At 43.5% G+C, this 20,190-nt stretch overlaps 1 protein-coding gene across 6 annotated transcripts in view; it reads left to right on the top strand.

Annotated features, from left to right (window-relative positions):
- Positions 1–718: 718 nt before the first annotated feature.
- Uap1 (UDP-N-acetylglucosamine pyrophosphorylase 1) overlaps positions 719–20,190 on the top strand; it is a 33,742-nt gene continuing 14,270 nt past the window's right edge. For 3 of the 6 annotated variants that reach the window (NM_001305046.1, NM_133806.5, NM_001305045.1), the window contains exons 1-5: positions 719–933; positions 8,735–9,057; positions 14,112–14,316; positions 16,757–16,932; positions 18,587–18,759. In NM_001305046.1, the coding sequence (NP_001291975.1) occupies positions 8,778–9,057; positions 14,112–14,316; positions 16,757–16,932; positions 18,587–18,759 (834 nt within the window). In that variant the 5' untranslated portion in view covers positions 719–933; positions 8,735–8,777. Of the gene's footprint in view, positions 934–2,029; positions 2,276–8,734; positions 9,058–14,111; positions 14,317–16,756; positions 16,933–18,586; positions 18,760–20,190 lie in introns of those variants that run through there. The other 3 variants (XM_006496607.4, XM_006496606.4, XM_006496608.4) reach the window with 3 other exon arrangements.

Here is a 20,190-nt window from a genome sequence, read left to right as displayed (position 1 = left end):
TCAAAACCTGCAAAAACCCAACATAATAGCTCTAAATATAAATGCAACTTCATAACACTGAGATTATAGCCTGCACATGCACATCTGCTGCCTATGCTGTAACAGGACAGTTGAATTTTAGCTCTCCTCTCCTAGCTAAGTTCTTGCTCTCTGGGCCGGTTCTCCCTGACTGGCACATTTTGCATGGCCTCGGGTCATCTAATCCCTTTTGATTGCATTTCGTTCACTAGTCGCTGTGCAAAAGGCAACCCGGCTGTGTCGACACCCAAGAGACTCCGAAGACAATGGCAGAGGAAGCCCGGGTCACTGGCAAACAGGTATGTGGAGAATTAGAGACAAAATCAGCTAGCTTAAGGTCACAGGCCTGCCTTGGAGGGATCTCTGCCTAGAAACCGGCGGGTCTTTCCCAACCACACCCGTGGGCGTTCGGAAATCCGTCACTTGAAGACTCACTGCCAGCGCCGCGCTCCCTACCAGGCGCTCTGATCCGCCCCGGGTGACCGAGAGGACCCGCCCTGCAGTTTGTCCTTAAGGTGGCGCCTGGCCTCACCTCCCCGCGAAGCCGCGCGCGTAGCCGGCCCCGCCCCTGCTAGTGCGTGGGGGGCGGTACCACAGACTGACAGGATCCTTGGCCATCCTATTGGGCAAGAGTCTGAGTGACGTAAAGAGGCTCCTCCTTCCTGTCGCCGGTGCCCGCCCCTTTGGCTGTTCTCGGTCGCTGACGTGTCGGGCCGGCAGGCTTCCGCTCCGCCCCTGGGCCGCAGCCACTCACCGCGGCGGGAGGGGCCGGGTGGCCGGGGCCCGCGCTCCCCTCGGCCGCTGCTCGTGGCCCGCCCCGCCGCCCCGGCCCCTCGGATGACAGTATATATTCCAGGCGGGCGCGGGACACGGGCGAGTAGCCGAGCCGAAGGAGCCGCGGGATTGTCGAGGGAGGTAGGGACCCCCTTCACGCGCGCGCTCCCATGCCTAGCGCGGGGACCCGGCTACGCGTTGCCGCACCTTGCTCGGCGTCCGCTGCTCGGAGCTCCGGAGAGGCGTGGGCTGTGTCGCGGCGGGGCGGGGATGCGCGCGCGGAGGGTCTTGGGGGAGACCTGAGGGAGGAGGCTTGGGTGATGATGGAGTTCCCGGCGCTTGTCAGCGCTGTTTTTGAGTTGGGGGAAGAGGAGCCAGGAGGGTTTCAGGCTAGGGCCCGGGCATAGTTGTGCCACTTCTGGGGTTCACCGGTGGGAATAAGTGATCGCTGTTACTGTTGGGAAAGCGCGTTGGGGTGTTTTGAACCCACGAGGGTAAGAATTGATAGTTCCGACCAGGACAGTGGATCCCAATGGGGGATGTGACTAGCACAGGACCCGCTTGCCTTCGCTTGATACTGATAGTGAGAGAGGTTCAGATTTCAGGGTTTTCCCCTCAGTTGGACTGGAGGAACGGTGAGGCTGAGAGCACACATATGCTCTAGAAGATTTTTTAAAAGTTTGGTGTGAAGGCTGACTGGCCTTCATCGGCATACTATGAGATCTGATATCCGATGGTAATGATCATGCATTTATGAGAGGCACAAGTTTAAGGACTTGGAGGTGAAGTTCACTGGGCTTGGATCCAAGAGTTTGCAGCAAACCAAAAGCATTTATCCATTTCGTTATTAGTTGACTCACTTGGCTGAGGGAAAAGACTTCATAGTCTGTCCTGTTAGTTAGTGGTTAGGACTCAAGTCAGTCTCAGTACCATTCCTCCCCACCCCCACCCCAGCCCCTCCCCTCCCCTCTTTTTTCCTGTTTCGTTTGTTTGTTTGTTTGTTTCCGAGACAGGGTTTCTCTGTGTAGCTTTGGTTGTTGGAACTCACTCTGTAGACCTGGCTGGCCCAGAATTCAGAGATCCATTTACCTTAAAGATATGTACCGCCACTGCCTGGCTCCATGTGTCCCCCCCACCCCACCCCCACCCCCCAAAGCGATTTACTAACCCACCCTGAGGACATATAGCAGCAGAGGTGGGGGTGGAATTGGGAAATACTGGACGTCCTTAATGTGGCATTTAAATTCTAATAAAGGCATGTTTGATAATGGTTTGTTGGGTATGTTGATCCAGGTGTGTTAGGTTGTAGGCACACACCAAATTTAGTCATAATTTCTAGTGCAGACTTTTGTTCTTAGTATAAAAATCCACGTCTTTTTAATTCTCTTCTCTATTGCTGTATACCATTTGAATTTAGTTACACACACACAGCTCTCAAGAAAAATGAGTAGGAGATGCAGTACTATGGTTATCGCTGTGTCAGGTAAATATAACCGTATTTATTATGAATGTTACACAACACATAAATGGACAGATTTGATTTTGGTAATAAGATTTGTGGATTGCTGGTGTTCTGGGACCAGATATCAAAGTTTACAATGAGTTGTTTTATTTGCATGAGTATGTTTTTCTCCAAGCACCCAAAGTACTACCCAGTACTTACTGAATGAGCTAGCTAGCTAGGTTGCGCTCTCTCTCTCTTTCTCCTTTTTCTGAGACAGGGTTTCTCTGTGTAGCTCTGGCTGCCCTAAAACTCATTCTGTAGATCAATCAGGCCTCAAACTCAGAGATCCACCAGCCTCAGCCTCTGCCTCTGCCCAGACCACCCTGGCCGGGAACTCACAGAGATTTGTCTACCTCTTCAGTGCTGGGATTAGCGGAGTGAGCCTCCTCTGCCCAGCTTTGAATGACTTTTAAAGGAACAGTTCTACCTAATATTTACCATAGTATGTGTGCGTGTACTTTTAGTAGAAGAGGCCTCTTTGCTTTTTAATCTTCAGGATATATGAAAAAGGCCGGGTCGTCTTCATGAGGAAATACATACACCAGGGAAGTGAAATTATTTGCACAGTGTCAAATGATGGGCAGGGGACAACTGGAGCAAGGAACCACAAACTAGGGGGACTTCTTTGGTTGCATGTGTCCCTAGTGATCTGACTACAACATGCTTCCTCCAGTGCTCACAAAAACAGTGCTGAACATGAGACCCCGGGAATCATTCCTTGGAAAATAATACAAATCTACCTCTCCCTACTGTCTTATTTTTTGAGAATTTTGTACATGTTCTTATTAAATGCTTTTTTAAAAAGTGATATAACAAGCCTTTAATCCCAGCACTCGGGAGGCAGAGGCAGGTGGATTTCTGAGTTCGAGGCCAGCTTGGTCTACAAAGTGAGCTCCAGGACAGCTAGGGCTATAAAGAGAAACCCTGCCTCGAAAAACCAAAAAAAAAAAAAAAAAAAGAAAAAAGAAAAAAAAAAGTGATATAACTCTTGAAACCTAGATGTCAACTGAATTTTTTTTTTTCTTTTGGTTTTTTGAGACGGTTTCTCTGTGTAGCCCTGGCTGTCCTGGAACTCTCTCTGTAGATCAGGCTGGCATTGAACTCAGAGATGTGTCTGTCTTTGCCTCCTGAGTGCTGGGATTAAAGGCAAGCATCAGCACCACCCAGCTGAAATACCTTGTAACAGCCTAGAAAGTGTCCAAGCTCGGAGTCCTGGCTCCCTCACCTTTGGGTCCCCCTCTGGTTGGAGGAGTTCATTTCGACCGTGATTGATTTGTCCCCGTTGATTACCATGAGAGATTGATCACATAACCCTAGGGTTATGAACTAGTGCTTTGCTGTCTAGTCAGTAGTTTCTCTCTGGATGCTTGATACGTGGATGAAGTTGACCCAAAGTAAAGAATGGAGTCTCTAATCACCATGTGTTCCTAAATCTGTCCTGTCAACCTTTTCTTGACACTTGGTGAATGGTATCATGTTACCGTATTGGGCTGTTTCGATTGGACCTAAGCTTGGTTTGTGTCTTCATATGTATTCTTAAGAGTTAGCCAGATAAACACCCCCCCCCCCGCCTCCCCAAGGGGTGCTGCTTCTCACCGAGTTTCCCACTACCGAGCCTCTTAGGACTTAGTCCTTTCGCCCACTTTATGTTTCTTCGTAGCTCATGCCCTTTTACACACTCGGCTCCTACTGTGGAGTGTAAATATGAACTTGTTCTTCATCTTATCCCTGCCACCCTGATCACACTTGGTGGGCAGTAAGTGCTCATTAAATATTTGGTGAATGAATTAATAACCACATACAAGTTAATTTTCCTCCTTAAATTCTCTGTAATCACAGGTGCTCAAGAAAGGGTAACTTTTATGGGTATCCTAGTCACATTGTGAGGAGGGCGACTGGGGACCAATCACAACTCACTGTAGTTTTGTGACCTAAAAAAGCAAGCCATGTTGGGCCTGTAGGTTATGCTGGAAGTGAAAATTCCCTAATGAAGTCGTTGCCCGTGTAATGTAGCAGGGCACATTACTACATCCTTGGTGATGGCTGCAGGTAAACTTGTAAAGGTTTACTGGGAAGCTGGGTGTTACTCCAGCAGCAGCCTGTGACTTAGAACTGTAGAGTGCAGATTTCACTTCTTTAATAGTAGCTTTTTATAGAGGCCTCTCAATGTCCTAGGCGCTTTCAAAATTGCTTTTCATCATAGTAAGGATACCCTTAGCTTTAGAGGTAAGTGCTCCTTTGTTGTTGTTGTTGTTGTTGTTTGTATGCCTTTGAGACAGGGCTGTGTTCTGTAGCTTGGACACAGTCTTAGTCTGTAGCCTAAATGATCCTCAGAGGCTCCATCTTGCTTCATCCACGCAAATGCTAATATTGTGGCATTCACCATTCCGCCCGGCTAAGGACTGTCTTTGCTCCATTTTGCAGACATGAAAAATTAGGGTGAGCCGGGCATTGGTGGCGCACGCCTTTAATCCCAGCACTTGGGAGACAGAGGCAGGCGGATTTCTGAGTTCGAGGCCAGCCTGTTCTACAGAGTGAGTTCCAGGACAGCCAGGACTATACAGAGAAACCCTGTCTCAAAAAACAACAAAACAAAACAAAACAAATTGAAAAATTAGGGCATTGAAAGGTTAAATAACTAGATGAGAATCACAAGCTTGGAGCGCGGCAGAATTGAGATAGACCTAGTGAGTCTGACTCTAAAGCTCAGTCATGGTTGTCACCAAATGATTCTGCCTGGGTTTAAGTGAGACCTCTCTCATTGGATTCTTTGTATTTCCTCTGCTTTTGCGAGAGAGGAGAGAGAAAGCGGATAGACTTGGAGTCACATACATCTGAGTTAAAAATTCCCGTCTTTCTAGGTACTAGTGATGTAGCCAAAGGCAAATTACATAACTCCTCTGAGCTTCCTTTTCTCATTGATTGTGAAAGATTATTTGTTAGGCCTCAGCCTTGGATGAAAATTTTATTCCCATTGTAGAGACACTGAGGTTGAAAGTATTTATGACTTGGTATAGGCAATAAGATTAGGAATGCCCGTCTGTTCCCACGTCTGACATGTGATGGGCTCCTGGTGAGCCTCCAGGGATGCTGAGGACAAGAGGAGGCTCTGTGTTGCAGCATGATTTGTTTTCTTCACGTGGAAGTGCGGGCGCCCTGAGTCTCCAGGATGTCTGCTACCTACTTTCTGTGTCTGCTACCTACTTGACGCCTTTTGAAGTTTTGTGTCTGGTGTTGCAGTGGGTGAGCCTGCACATGCTGCCTTTGCTGCAAGAGCCAGAGTGCTGTTCTCACCCTTGCCGTGATGGGCACAAGGTGCAGAACTCCCTCTGCAGTGTGGAAACAGTGTTTGATGCTGAATGGTTGTGATGAGGTAGAAGCTGTGGGGCATCTCATCATAGGTGCGGGACCTGAGGCCAGGGACAGCTGAGTGATGCATATGGACTGCTGATGCTCTGTACCCCTGGTCACCATGCTGTGACCGCAGGAGAGGTTGGTACCGCCATCCCTTTAACTGCCAAAGCTAAGCAGTTGGAATGCAGGACAATGGGGATTTTTTTATAGTGAGCCTCAAAGTTAAGTTATCCCTTTCATTCAGATCCTTGCAGCCAGCCTGGGTCATACCCATGGGGTTTTTTGTTTGTTTGTTTGTCTTGTTTCTTTCTTCCAATATTTTTCTCTTTTAGTTAGCATACAAAGTAATGGATTTCATTATAGCATTTTTAGACATATATCAGACATAGCTCATATTTGTTTTTCCTGCTGCTTTCTTAAATAGTCTCTCTTCTGCTTTTGTGTCACACATATGCATACATGGGTATCTCTAGTGAAGTTTAGATTCTGCATATAAAGGGAAACCTATCTCTGGTGTGTTCATTCTCCATTCTACTCCCTGGGGCCTTTCCCCCTTGTAGTGGCTATTCCTGGTTGTCAACTTGACTATATTTGGAATGAACTACAATCCAGAATTGGAAGGCTCACCAGTCACCCTTATCTGGAGGCTTGGGATAGAAGATTCTGATCTGGATCTTGGTATGGAGATCTTGAGGCATAGTAGCTATGGATTCCAGAAGATTAAATCTCTGAGTTCAAGGTCACCCGGGATTAAAGGTGTGGTAGAACACACCTTTAATCTGGGCTACACCTTCTGCTGGGGACAATATAAGGACATTGGAAGAAGGGAGTCTTGCTCTTGCTCCTTCGCCTGCTTGCTGTGTGAGACTGAATAACTGTTAGATCCTTGGACTTCCATTCACAGCTGCGACTGAACCATTGTTGGCAATTGGGCTGCAGACTGTAAGTCATCAATAAATTCTTTTACTATATAGATACTACCCATAAGTTCTGTGACTCTAGAGAACCCCTTTACTTCCTCTTTTACTTTTCTGGTGCATGCACATGATGCATGTATGTTTTAAGTCTAGGTTCTGCATATGAGAGAAAAAATGCAATATTTGTCTGAATGTGGTTTTCTTCACTGATGGCTCTAGTTCCATGAATTTTTCAGAAAATGACATTTCAGTCTTTATGGCTGAATAAAATCCCATTACGATAGACATCCTATGTTCCTTTATCAGTTTGCATGTTGATGGGTATGTAGGATGGTTCTGTGTCTTGGCTATTAAGAACAGTGCAGCAAGAACTGTGGATGTACAGGGATATACCTCTGCAAGCTGACTTAGATAACCAGAAGCGGTTATAGCTAGATCCGGCTGTAGTTCTACTTTTAGATTTTGAGCAGCCTCCATCCTGACTCCTATAGCAGATAATACAATTCACGTTTCTATTAGCATCATACAAGGGTCCTTTCCCCCACATATTTAGCTACATGTGGTGTCACTCTGTTTTCTTTTTTAAGTTTTACTTTTTACAAGTGTGTGTGTGTGTGTTTGAACATCTTATGGAACTTGGTTCTCTCTTTTCATCATGTGGGTTCTGGGAATAGACATCGTGTGCTCAGACTTGGAGACCTGCTGAGCCACCTTACCTGTGTTTGTTTGCTTTTTTGATGATAACCATTCCCCTTGGCTTTTCATATGCACAGTTGTGTGTTAGCTTGCTTTCCTTCAGCTGTCTTTCTTTACAGTGTATTTGGTACCCTGGCTTCTTTCCTGGCTTCTTTTTTTTTTTTTTTTTTTTTTTTTTTTGGTTTTTTGAGACAGGGTTTCTCTGTGTAGCTCTGGCTGTCCTGGAACTCACTTTGTAGACCAGGCTGGCCTCGAACTCAGAAATCCGCCTGCCTCTGCCTCCCAAGTGCTGGGATTAAAGGTGTGCGCCACCACACCCGGCATCCTATCTTCTTTTTAAAGCACATGGTGATAGCACCCTGTGTATCAATCCATAGTTGGCTAGCTATCTCTTACTCTTTGATCTACAGTCAGTTGTGTGGTTTTCATGGGCTAACCCTGCCCTACACCATATCCTGTCATTGTATGCCTTCACTTTCTGACTGATTCCTATCTTCACGCTCCTTTACCAGTGCCATCAAGGTCTCCTTGTTTCCTGCTCTTATCTATGTAGTCTGTTTGACCCCCTGCAGGGTCAAATAGCTAGATTGTGAACATTTCCCAGCTGGTGCCTGTGTAGATCTTGCGTTCATCAGTACTAGGTAGGTGGTAGACCCACCTATATGTTTAATTTCTTCATTCCCTAATTATTTAATTTCTTCATTCCCTTACTTTTTAGCACTATGCAGTTTAAGAGTTGACTTTGTGATCATAGAATACTCATGCTTGTGGCTAACACGGTCTTCTTCCCTGATTGTTATATGTGTATCACCTTTCCTTCCAGTTAGGGCTCAGGTTTTTAGCGAGTAGATAATGGGTATGATTCCCCTGTTTCCCTGTGGAAGTTGAAATATTGTTTTCATAGTTATAGGTGGCGCTGAACTCTGAATACAACAGAAGTTATCTTCATTAGAGGCAAAGGGAGAACAGTTGAACTATGACGTCGTAGTGTAGTGTTCAGAGGTGTAGGGCAGCAGCAGCAGATGTGGAGAGAGGCAGTGGAAAGATGGAGGGGGTGAGGTGCCACTCTACTGCCTGCACTGCTGAGCCTCCTCAGTGTGAATACTGATAACAGTTACAAGTGATGGAGAGGTAGGAACTTAGATGAGACTTGCAAGTAAAGTGCTTTGTATAGTGCCGGCACATAGTGCTAATTATTGTTGAAGTTTGAGCTCTCACAAATATTGAGTCAGTGTCAGAAAGGCAGAAGGTCATTTCTAAATATTGAGATTTTAAAAACAGTGTCATACATAGCTCAATGATGGGGCTATGTTCTGAGAAGTATGTCATTAGGCTGTGTACTGTGCAAAAAACATCATACATGTATAACCTAAGGTAGCTTAGATGGGACCACTGCTAGATAAGTGATCTTGGCCACCATGTCAGGACATCTGTCTGCCCTTTCTTAATTCCTTTTCTTTTTGGTTCACAGCTCTCCCTACTCTGTTTTTACCAAGCTTCACTACCAGAGCACTATGAATGTCAATGACCTCAAACAAAGGCTGTCCCAAGCTGGGCAAGAGCACCTGCTGCAGTTCTGGAATGAGCTGTCCGAAGCCCAGCAGGTAGAACTTTATATGGAGCTCCAGGCCATGAACTTTGAAGAGCTGAACTCCTTTTTCCGGAAGGCCATTGGTGAATTTGATCGATCCTCTCACCAAGAAAAGGTGGACGCACGAATGGAGCCTGTGCCCCGGCAGGTTTTGGGCAGTGCTACCAGAGATCAAGAGCAGCTGCAGGCCTGGGAAAGTGAAGGTACTTACTGAGCGTGCTCACATCTTACCAGCGTGTTGTGAGTGAGATATGCTGACATTATTCAAGTTGCTGGATCATGTAGCAAACACTGTGCTGATCATACTAGAAATCAGATGACCCACTAGCAATGGCAAACATTCTTGCCAAGGTAGCTGCAGTGCCTGCTATGGCTGATCTACACTTCGCTTGAATTGCCGCTGCCTGCTTTCAAAGCTCTTCTCTAGTCTTATTCTGCCTCGGTCTCCTTTTGTCTTTAAATTCTATACTCTTGCTGGGTCACTTTCCCTGAAATTTTGTGGCCTGAGATAAATGTTCCAATTTAAGCTGCTTTGACCTGAAAATCTGCCTTGAACTGGTTTTCTACACCTGAATTTCCAGCTCTGTTTTCTTCTGTGTTACCATGTCTCATTCCTGTTGCTGCACATATTGTAGCTGAGGCAAGCGGTTCACCTTGCCTAGGTGTTCTGTTATGCATTTCCTCCTGTGTTTATATTTATCTTTAGCTTGGTCTGGCCTGTGCCCTTTCTCTGCTTAGCGTCACCTTGAAGGCCAGGGAGCTGTGCAGGCCGTGGTTCTGCTGCTGTGGACTGACATTCTTTGTTTTGTTTGGGAGGTGCTAGAGATCAAGCCCAGGGCCTTGTGCAGGTAAGAAAAGCACTGAGCCCAATCTCTTGACAGCTGCCTGCTGGGTTTGACCTCTCCATGAAGGCCAGGAAAGCTTTGAACTTGCAGCCCTCCTGCCTCAGCCTCCTCAGTAGCCAGTTATAGGTCCAGTTCTTACACTCATTCTTCTTTAAACATTTTTTTCTTTTTTAAAAAATGAATATGTGTAGAATATTTTGCCTTCATGTTTGCCTGTACCTCACATGTGTGCAATGCTCACAGAGGCCGGGAAGAGGGTATCAGATCCCTTCAGAATGAAGTTAGAGGAGGTTATGAGTTATTCTGTAGGTACTGGGAATTGAACTTGGACTCTTTAAATCAGTGCTCTAAACCTCTGAGCCATGATCCTAGCTTCCTTACACTCATTCTTTAAGATTCTCCAGATCTGCTGTTTTCAATGCTTTCCTCACTGTACAGAGTTAGACTTAGTTGTTTATGCTTGCAGTTGATGCTACCTTTAGTGACAGTTGTTTGCATTTGTCTTCCTAATTACGTCATACACTTTTGAAGAACAGCACATGTCCTGATTGTCTGTGTATGTTAGACATCATTTAGGAGGAAAATTTGTAGTTATATATTGATCAATATCATGTGTTGAATTTGTCCACAGATTTCTTGTTCAAAACATATACTATAATGTAGTCTTATGTCTAGTACTAATTTATACTTTTGAGAATGGCAGAATAGTTCCACTATAGCTTGTCGGTAGAGTTGCTTTTTGTAATCTAGTCCTCCTGTAAATAAAAAGGTTGCTAAATACTATACCCTAGGCCTGTGCATTAGTCATTTTTGCATAGCTCTGATGAAATACCAGACAAATAGTTTAAAGGGAGAAGTGTATATATATTTTGGGTCACAGTTTCAGAGAGTTCCCTCCATCCTGATGGGGAGGGCTTGCCTCACTGACTCCTTCCCCCTTTGACTGTCAGAGCATCTACCCGTGGGATGGTGTGATCCTCATGCAGAGCGGGTCTCTTCCCCTTTACTTAATCTTCCCTAGAAACACCCTCACATGTACACCCAGGAATGTGCCTCACCAGGCTCCTAGGTGAATGTAGAACTAGTCAGGTTGACAGTGAAGACAGACCAACATAACCTTTGAGTCTTTGCCTACATTTCTCGATAAGTCTCTGCCTTGTTTTCTTAACGGAATGAACAAGTGAGACTAATATACTTTATTATAAAATCTATCTTCAAAATACCCAAAATTACCTGTAACTATATCAGATTTATTTTTTTATATTACCTACTTGTATACATGCTTACTTTCATAGATGTAAATAATATCATAGCTACATTATTATCTTGGTGGCTATTTTTGTCTTCCACCTTTTGACATCCCACCTCTCCATGAAATAAGAAGACAGCTGGTGTCATTGGCATTCTCTATACCTTACCTCCCCTAGGCCGACAGGTTTATTGATTTTTAACTTGTGTTCCAAAGAGCCCCAGAGAGTTCACTTGTGGGAAAGCTGTTTCATATAGGGAAGAAGAAGCTGACTCTAGCCAGGCAGGTCTCTAACCTTTCACATCTGTCACAGTGGTTCTACTTCCTTCTGTTCTGTGTATTTCATTGTTATATGAGCCTTTCTTTATTCAGGAGCATTCAAAAGGACTTATTCATAAGGATGTTAAAGAGCAGCTTAGAAAGATTGGTTAATCATTCAGAGGATGACTTTCAGATCTGAAATGCACATGCATGGCTGACCTAGCCTCTTGGAGAGAGTATGGCTAACCTGGCTTCTTATGGAGGGAGCCCTGGCTAACCTGCCCTCTTACTGAGATCTGGGCAGGGCCACTCAGAATCAAGAGAATGACTTTCAGAGGAACCTTGTGAATGGAGAGTTTTGGTGATATGGTGACTCGTTCTGACTTTGGAATCATGAATCCTGTCTTCCTGCTCTGGGTTTCAAAAAGGCTACTGCTCCAAATCAAAAGTCAAATGAGCCTCTCTCCTTTATCCCAGCTGCCATGTTTCTCCTTAGGGTAAGGGGGTGGAGTCGTAGCTTTAACATTTAAGGAATCTGGTATAATGGCTGGAAGCAGCAACAAGCAGGCCTCCTTTGGAGTGTTTAGCTTTGACTCTGTAGAACTAATCTACATTTATAATTTTTCATTTAAAGTTTAATCCACAGTTGTTAGAACCAAGTATGGCCCAAGAAGGAGCAAAGCAAACTTCCTTTTGGCTCGGTGTCAGGAAACAGTACTTATTTGTGGCTTAACAGTAGGGTGGAGGGGGGTTAGTAACTGATTTTATATCCTTCTCACTTAGCCAGAAATTGCTGTGTGTTTGCACAGTCATATCAATAGAAAGTTTCTGCAGTGGTGAAGATTATATCATTGTATTTTATATGCTGCAAGGAGTCTCATAACTGTTTCAGGGACAATTTTGTTTTCTTCATGATAGTGGAATAAGTATTGTGTAGTACTTTCCAAGCATCTGTTATTGAAATGATAATGGACATTTGAAACTGAGGGTAGAAAGTTATTTCTTAGGGGCTAAGTAACGTCCTTGTTGAAGAGACGTCTTACTTTAATTTGAGTTTTACAGTTTTCTGGCTACACATAAATAGTGTAACATAGACTAGCAACTGGGAACTCTTGAGGTCTTGAAAGAGAAGCAATTAGAAGCTTTGAGAAGAATGCCATTTTAGTAAAGATACACTGGGAAAGTCTAATTGCTTAGTAAATGTTGTCCTTTATTTAAAAATGCATATTTAGTTAAGTGCAAGTTAATCTCCCACTTAAACTAATAAGTATTTCTTTCCTGTGAGACATTTTCCTAACAAGTATAGAGTTCTGGGAATGGATGCTGGCCTTGTATGGCTGGGTGGTAAGCGGCCCACCACTGAGCTGCATCCCCAGGACCTGAACTGGTGTCTCCTCTCTTTCTATGACATGGTAGGAAGGTGACTGTCTTGTGGAGAAGAAATGTGCTCAACATTATTTCCCCTACCCTTTCTTAGGTCTAGTATAGTAATGCTTTGATAGATTTGTTTTATTTTAAAGGTAATACATACTTATCTAAAAGAAGTTAGAAAATACTAAAAATATCAAAGAAAAAAGAAATTTTCTGCCATCTCACATTCCAGACAAAAATACTTACTAGTAATGTTTTATAGTATTTTCTTCTGCATAGGGTATCATTGTGTAGAAATTTATATGGATTTATTATGAAATAGTTCAAGTATATTATGAACAAGTATTTTGAGACAAATATGGTATAGTAAATGCCTACATATGCTACTTTGACTAAAAGTTACTTTTTTTGGCTTCATGTATTCTCCCTTTTGTTCTCTTTTTTCCTTTGTTGCTGTATTCCAAATACCATGCCGTTCTTATCATCATAGTTCAATATATGACTTGAAATATGTATACAGTGCCAAAATATCTCTTCCCAACCCATAGGAATCACAATGCCTTTTGTTGAATGCCTAGTGGAATTCACAGTAAGTAGTGCACTAGTTTATAAAGTGAGTTCAGACAGAGCAGCCCTTGAGTAGTCTGCTCTTTGTGTTTAACATTTTGGGAAGCAGTTTCAGTTGTAACATGTGATTGCAACGTCAAGACTTAGGATGGGCATGGCAGTACCTGCTGTAGTCAGAACGCACGGGTGTGGAAGCAGGGGGTCACTAGTTCAAGTCCATGTTTGGCTGCATGGAAAGTTTGAGGCTAGAAGTATGTGAGACTTTATCTAAAACACAAAACAAAACGACAACAAAAGGCCAGACAAAGCTTTTGTGCTTCAGTATTTGTTCTGACTGGCTTTCTTGGATAGCTTTCATTCTTGTGTCCTAGCTGAAGCGCCTGCTGATGCCCCTTGACTTGTCCTGAGGTGTCTACAGTTTACATGGAAGTTCTTGTGCTCTGCTTTAGCAGCGCCCATGAAACCGCCCGTGTTTCAGGCACCCGTCCAAGTTAAAGCTCAGGGAGGAAGCAGTCCAACCAGGAAGTTACCCAGGAAGGGTTTGACCTTTCACAGGCCACTGGAAACTAACAGCCTTGTTTCTTGTAATGTTATCAAGGAAGAGTGCTCAGAACCTTCTGGGCTCACAGTGCCTGGGTCTCCAAAGAGAGAAGTTCTCTAGAGCTACAATTCTCTCTCTCTGGCTTAATTTTTGTTGTTGTTTTATTTTATTTTTTTCTTTGTGTCTTAAAATCCATCCTGTAAGAAAGTCTTAACTCAGTTGGAGTTGGTGCTACAGGGCAGTTGTGAACCAGCTGGTAACTGAACTTGGTCCCTCTTGAAGAGCAGCTCTTAACAGCTGAGGCCTAGAAAGATATTTTAATGTGTTCATTGAAGTCTCTCACTGGTTTTTGGTGGGTTGCCTAAACTTAAGTTTGTATGTTGAATTTTGGAGGTTTTGTGATACAAGTGTTTTCTTTTCTAGGACTTTCTCAGATTTCTCAGAACAAAGTAGCAGTTCTTCTTCTAGCTGGTGGGCAGGGGACAAGACTTGGAGTCTCATATCCCAAGGGCATGTATGATGTTGGCTTGCCATCCCACAAGACGCTTTTTCAGATTCAAGCAGAACGTATTCTGAAACTCCAGCAGTTAGCTGAAAAACACCATGGCAACAAGTGCACCATCCCATGGTAAGCTGCGGCTCGCGCTGGAGCATCTGCTCTGCAGCATTCAAATGTATATAAACTTGCTGACAAGAGGGCACACTTCCTGTGCTCGGCGATCTGTGGAGAGATAATTCTATATATGCTGGAAGTAGTATATGTTATAGCTATCTAGCTGGCTTTACTGGGAGTATCTACGCACTTTTCTACCCTTAACCGAGCACCTTAAGAATACCTTTCAGTATCCAACAAACCCTCGGTGCAGAAATTTCTTCCTGACTGATGGATAGTGTCTAAAATAGGCCTTCTGGTTGAAACTTAATTTCCTCCTGAAATCTGAAGGTGTTGCTTTATTGTTCCCAATGTTGCTGCCAGGTGTCCAGTGTCATTTTGACCCCTAACCATTTTGTTTCCTCTCTCACGCATTTGGGTCTCTTCCTTATAGTGTCTGAAACTTCATGATAAGATGGAATGGCCCATTAGGCCTTTTCAGTCTAGCAGTGCAGGTCCTAAGCACCAGGTTAGGTAGTTCTTACTTCCTGCCCCACCTCTTCCATACATTCCCCCAGATGAAAGCCACTTTGACCTCTCTGCTATGGGTCACATTTGTTTTCTCAGCGCCTACTGGAGTGCTGCATAGGGCACTGTCTTGGCCACTGCCTCCTAAGCACTGAGAGTGACACTCAGCTGGATGGCTGCCTTTCACTTTTGTTTTCCTTTTCTCTTTAGCTCTCTGATTAGTTTCCCAGAGCAGGTTTTAAGGGGGGAGCCAGCTGTGTATTTGACATCCCTCAGGGCCTTGATCTTATCACTTCAGTCCCATAGGACCAATCAAAACTGCTGGTTTTCTGTCTCCCAGCAACAGCCTCTGGTCCTCGTGCAGGTTCCCTAGCCTGTACCAGCATCAGAAAAGACTGTGAAGAAGTAGCAGCTGCTTTTCTTAATGCCCTTTGGAAGATGCTCCCCCTCTGGGGCTCCCGGGCTCAACCATGCTGCTCTGGGGCTCTCTGGTTCCTTTGAAGACGTGGTTTTTGGAATAAGTTTTCAAGATGTTCAAGTTCTGTTTCAATACAAAAGTATTGGGATGCTGCCAACTTTTCTTTCTTCCATTTCTTTCTTTTCTTGATTCCTGTGGGGGTTTGGAGGGACATCTGTGTTCTCTGTGGTCAGCGGGTTATTTACAGCCCTGCTCTGTTGTCATGTTGGACTTCCTTCTCTCTTCCCTCTACTTTTTAGTGCTCTGCGTCTGTATGCAGAACAGTTTCCCACCTCTTTTTTATTTCTATAAAACAAAGAGTTGTGGCTCACCTTATTACAAAGGTTCAAATGCCCCAAATAATTTCATTGGCATACATATTTACTGTGGCAGGAGATCATGCCATTTTCTAAATCAATTTAAATAATTATTTTTGTTTTATGTTCTGCCTTGTATGTCTGCACTACATGCTTGCAGTATCTGCAGAGATCAGAAGAGGGCATCAGACCCTCTAGAAATGGGCCTACAGTGGTCATTAACTACCAAATGGGAGCCAACCTGAGTCCTCTGTAAGAGCAGTGCTCTTAACTGCGAGCCCTCTCTCCAGCTCTGTGCTTCATCAGTTGATTTATGTAATGATTATTAGTTGAGTTACTGTTTCTAAGTCCTAAGTATTGATCACTAACGAGAACAAGAATTCCAACTTTTATGTAGCTTAAATTCTGGTAAGGCCCTGAACCACTTCAGTTTCTAATTATAGTCTTAGGCAGGATCTTTGTAATCTTTTGCTATTCTGTCATGAATTCAATTTTTTTTTGAAAATGAAAGATTTGTTTTAATTTTTCATGTGTATACATGCTTACGTCTGAACACCCTTATGTGTGCCTGATACCCAGGGAGACCAGAAGCGGTACTGGTTTCCTAGGACTGGAGTTAGAGGCAGTTGGGAGCCACATGCTGATGTTGGGGATGGAATGGTGACCTCTGGAAGAGCACACAGTGGTCTTAACTGCCGAGCCATCCCTCGAGATCCTGAGTTAAGGCTCTGTGGCAACAGAACGTACACTTTCACTTCTGTGGTTCTCACTGGGTGGCGAGCAGAGTCTGGGCTTCGTTTCAGATTTTAATAAGAAGCACAAGATGATATTAGCCTGCATTACTGTTATCTTTTTTCCTCTATTTACAACAAGAGACTTAATGTTAGTGTACACAGAGTTTACAGGCTTGCTTATGCCTCTAGGCATGGGTTCTCTGCTGCTGGAATCAGGTTTGATATTTTCATAGGCTTATTTTAGACATAAGGACCAGTAAAATCGTGGAAGAAATACAACTGCTAATTAGTGTGTCTGAGCCAGAAAAAAAGATGAAGTAAGTCAAATATAAAGCAAGCGCTCTTTAGAGTCTCTGCAGCTTGGGAGATATATTGAGTGTACTTTCTTTTGCCTTAATTCTTGCAATATCATTGCTTATAAAATGGACTCTCTTTTGCAGGTATATAATGACCAGCGGCAGAACAATGGAATCAACGAAGGAGTTCTTCACAAAGCACAAGTTCTTTGGTTTAAAAAAGGAGAATGTGGTGTTTTTCCAGCAGGGAATGCTGCCTGCTATGAGTTTTGATGGGAAAATTATCTTGGAAGAGAAAAACAAAGTGTCTATGGCTCCAGGTTTGTATCACCCTCATGCAGTGGTGACATCCTCGATAGTACGGAACAACTCACTAACTATTGATTTTCTTTTGAATGGTGGTGATTTGTATATTAATAAAACAGGTTTCTTTCCCCTTCAATTTTTTTCTTTCAAATTGTCAATGGTCTAAAAAGTTGAAAATGTCCGTTAGTGAAACGAATGGATTGATTTTTATCCTTCGTGTGGATGTTTGTCCTAGAGAGCTTTGTGGATGTTCACTCTCCTCCTGTACTGTTTTATACATACAGCAGTGCCCCTGGCACACTATTTACTGTGATGAAGAACAGTGAGGCATCACTGTGTAGTAGGCGGGAGGCTTAGCTCAGTGGTAGATTGATTACCTGGCACGCACAAGGCTCTGGGTTCACATCACCACTGGGAAAAAAACCAAAACAACAAAGTAGTGAGAGGCTAAATGATAATTTCCAAGTGGCTTTAAACCTTAAATCATACAGAGATAATTGCTTAGGGACATTACATGGCAAAGAGAAATCTTCTTACAGTGAGAGAGCACAAGGCAGAACTGTATACATGTGAGTAGGGACCCCGGCTTGTGTGTCTGCAGTCAGCATGTGCACACTGCAGTTTGCTAGTGGCATTTACTGGAACTGGATGGTAGTGCTTGCAGAACCACACAGAGTGACCTGGAGAGCGAGCGAGCTCAGCCGTTGAAACCGTGTGAGTTTCTCTGAGTCTGTACTTGGAGGGAAGACTGAGAGGAATAGACAGTAAACTAGACCTTCACTATGTATCGGCCTGCTTTGATCTGGATTTCTGTTTGCAAAAGACTGTTTTTGTTTGTTTGTTTTGAGGTGAGGTCTAATATCAGGCTGGTCTGCAACTCACTGTAGAGCTGAAGCGATTTTAGACTTCAGATGTGCCTTCCTGGGACTGCACGTGTGTGCCACCACACTCTGTTTAGAAAGTGGTGGAGATCAAACCCAGGGTGTCATGCATGCTAGGCGGGTGCTCTATCAATTGAACTGTATTCCCAGTATCTCTCTCTCTCTCTTTCACCCTCTTTTCCTTTCTCCCTCCCTTCCTTCCTTCCTTTCTTCCTTGTAGAAGAGTTTACTACTATTATTAGTTCTGTTTTGGGGTGCTATCTAGTTTTTCATTATTGTTTAAGTAAGGTCAAGATTGTTAGAAGGAATATACTAAGAGCAATGAAGATAGAGAAAAACTTTTACTTATAGTTAGTTTAAAATCTCAGGTTTTCATGTCTGTCTTCTTAACAAGTGAATTAGTGTAAAATGCTTAAATATTTTTGAGTTAGGTAAGTCTGTTGGGATATGAATATAGGGCTCATTTGAGTCATAAATGTTAATATAAATCAAAATGTTCTGAAGTAATCATTGCTTGATAAGTGTTATATTGTACCCTATATTTTAGGATAAATTATTGTTTTGAGATTTCCTGGATTTCCATTAATGATGTTATTCTGGGCTTAATTATGCTAAAGAGACTTCAAAGCTATGTGTGCATGATTACCTCGTGACACCTGAAATTTTGTGTTTATTCAGTATTTTTGACTTTGTAATGAAAGCCATCCCAGTTTGAAATGTTAAACAGTCTTTTAGTTGCCTTCACAGTGGGTCATGGAATACTACTAGTGGCTTGTTTATTTTCCAGATGGGAATGGTGGTCTCTACCGGGCTCTTGCAGCCCAAAACATTGTGGAGGACATGGAGCAAAGAGGCATCTGCAGTATTCATGTCTATTGTGTGGACAACATATTGGTAAAAGTGGCTGACCCGCGGTTCATTGGATTCTGCATTCAGAAAGGAGCAGACTGTGGGGCAAAGGTAATGCCTTCCCAGCTCTGACGAGGCTTTGTCTGTTAGTCTTTTTAAGGCTATCTGAATAATTTAGAACCATCCATCCAGCTAGAGTATCTGAACCATTCCGTTTGGTTCTAGAGGGTCTCAAGTTCTTGCTTCACACAAGAATTTTTTTTTTTTTTTTATTTTTTTTTAAAGATTTATTTATTACATGTAAGTACACTGTAGCTGTCTTCAGACACACCAGAAGAGGGCGTCAGATCTTGTTACAGATGGTTGTGAGCCACCATGTGGTTGCTGGGATTTGAACTCTGGACCTTCGGAAGAGCAGTCGGGTGCTCTTACCCACTGAGCCATCTCACCAGCCCTTCACACAAGAATTTTAACAATGTGAGGATGGTTTGTGACTCCTTGAGACAGTGAATGGTGGTCATTGTTAATGGGTTTGTTACTACTCTCAAGGCATGTTCAAGCACTTTAAGCTGTTGTTCCTCCTGCTGGAGTAGTCAGGCAAGGGGGTGTGGTAGAAACAGCAGGTGTAAACTTCAGAAAGGCATTTAACAAGGGGTCTCACGATATTCTGTGAATAAGACAGAAATGTGGAGATTACGAATAGACACTAAAAGGAATTCAATTACTGTTGGAATGACTAAGCGCACTGATAGCAGGGTAGAGGGAGGTTATGCTGTGTATAAGAACAGTTAAATAGTTGTGTGTGTGTGTGTGTGTGTGTGTGTGTGTGTGTGTGTGTGTGTGAGTGTGAGATAGATAAAGCTAGGAATAAAATAGAAGAGACCTTAACATTTCAGAAGATTTAAAAATATTTATACAAATATTGATTTTTCTGAAAGTTTTTTAAAGCTTCTTTTCTCAACAAATAAATTATAACACAGTCATGTTAGATCCCATGGAGACTAATGGGGAGATATCAATGAAATGATCTCAAGGTTTAGAATAAACTGGGAAGATGGCCAAGAAATAACACAGGCTCCCTTGATGCCGACAGAGCCATCTGTTTTGGTATAAATGATAGGAGACTTTCTAGTTTTGTATGCGGGTTACTAATAGCATGGTGTGTTTATGTGTTGCATTTGGTTTGTTTACGAGCTGAAAGACATCTAGGTAGATCCTCTATCTTAGCTCTCGTGAGCAGGACAGCAGTGACGCAGGGACAGAGTTCTTGATTTGCTGACTTCAGTTCTTTTCAACCTGTACTGAGTAGTGCGGATAGCTGGCTCACATGATAAATATATTTTTTGGAATTTCATGTTGCTTTGTACAGCTTCTATGTAGAACTAATATTCCCACCAACAGTGTGTAAGAGTTTCTTTTTTTTAGGGCTTTGAAAGATAGCTTGCAGTTATGATTCCAGAGGATCTGGGTCAGTTCTCAGGGCCCACATAACAGCTCACAACTATCTGTGGCTCCAGTTCTGGGGACCCCACGCCCTCTTCT

The sequence above is a fragment of the Mus musculus genome, chromosome 1, assembly GCF_000001635.26.
Source record: "Mus musculus strain C57BL/6J chromosome 1, GRCm38.p6 C57BL/6J".
NCBI lineage: Eukaryota > Metazoa > Chordata > Mammalia > Rodentia > Muridae > Mus > Mus musculus.
Note: the sequence above shows the minus strand (reverse complement) of the source record. Positions and strands in the feature narration are given on the sequence as shown.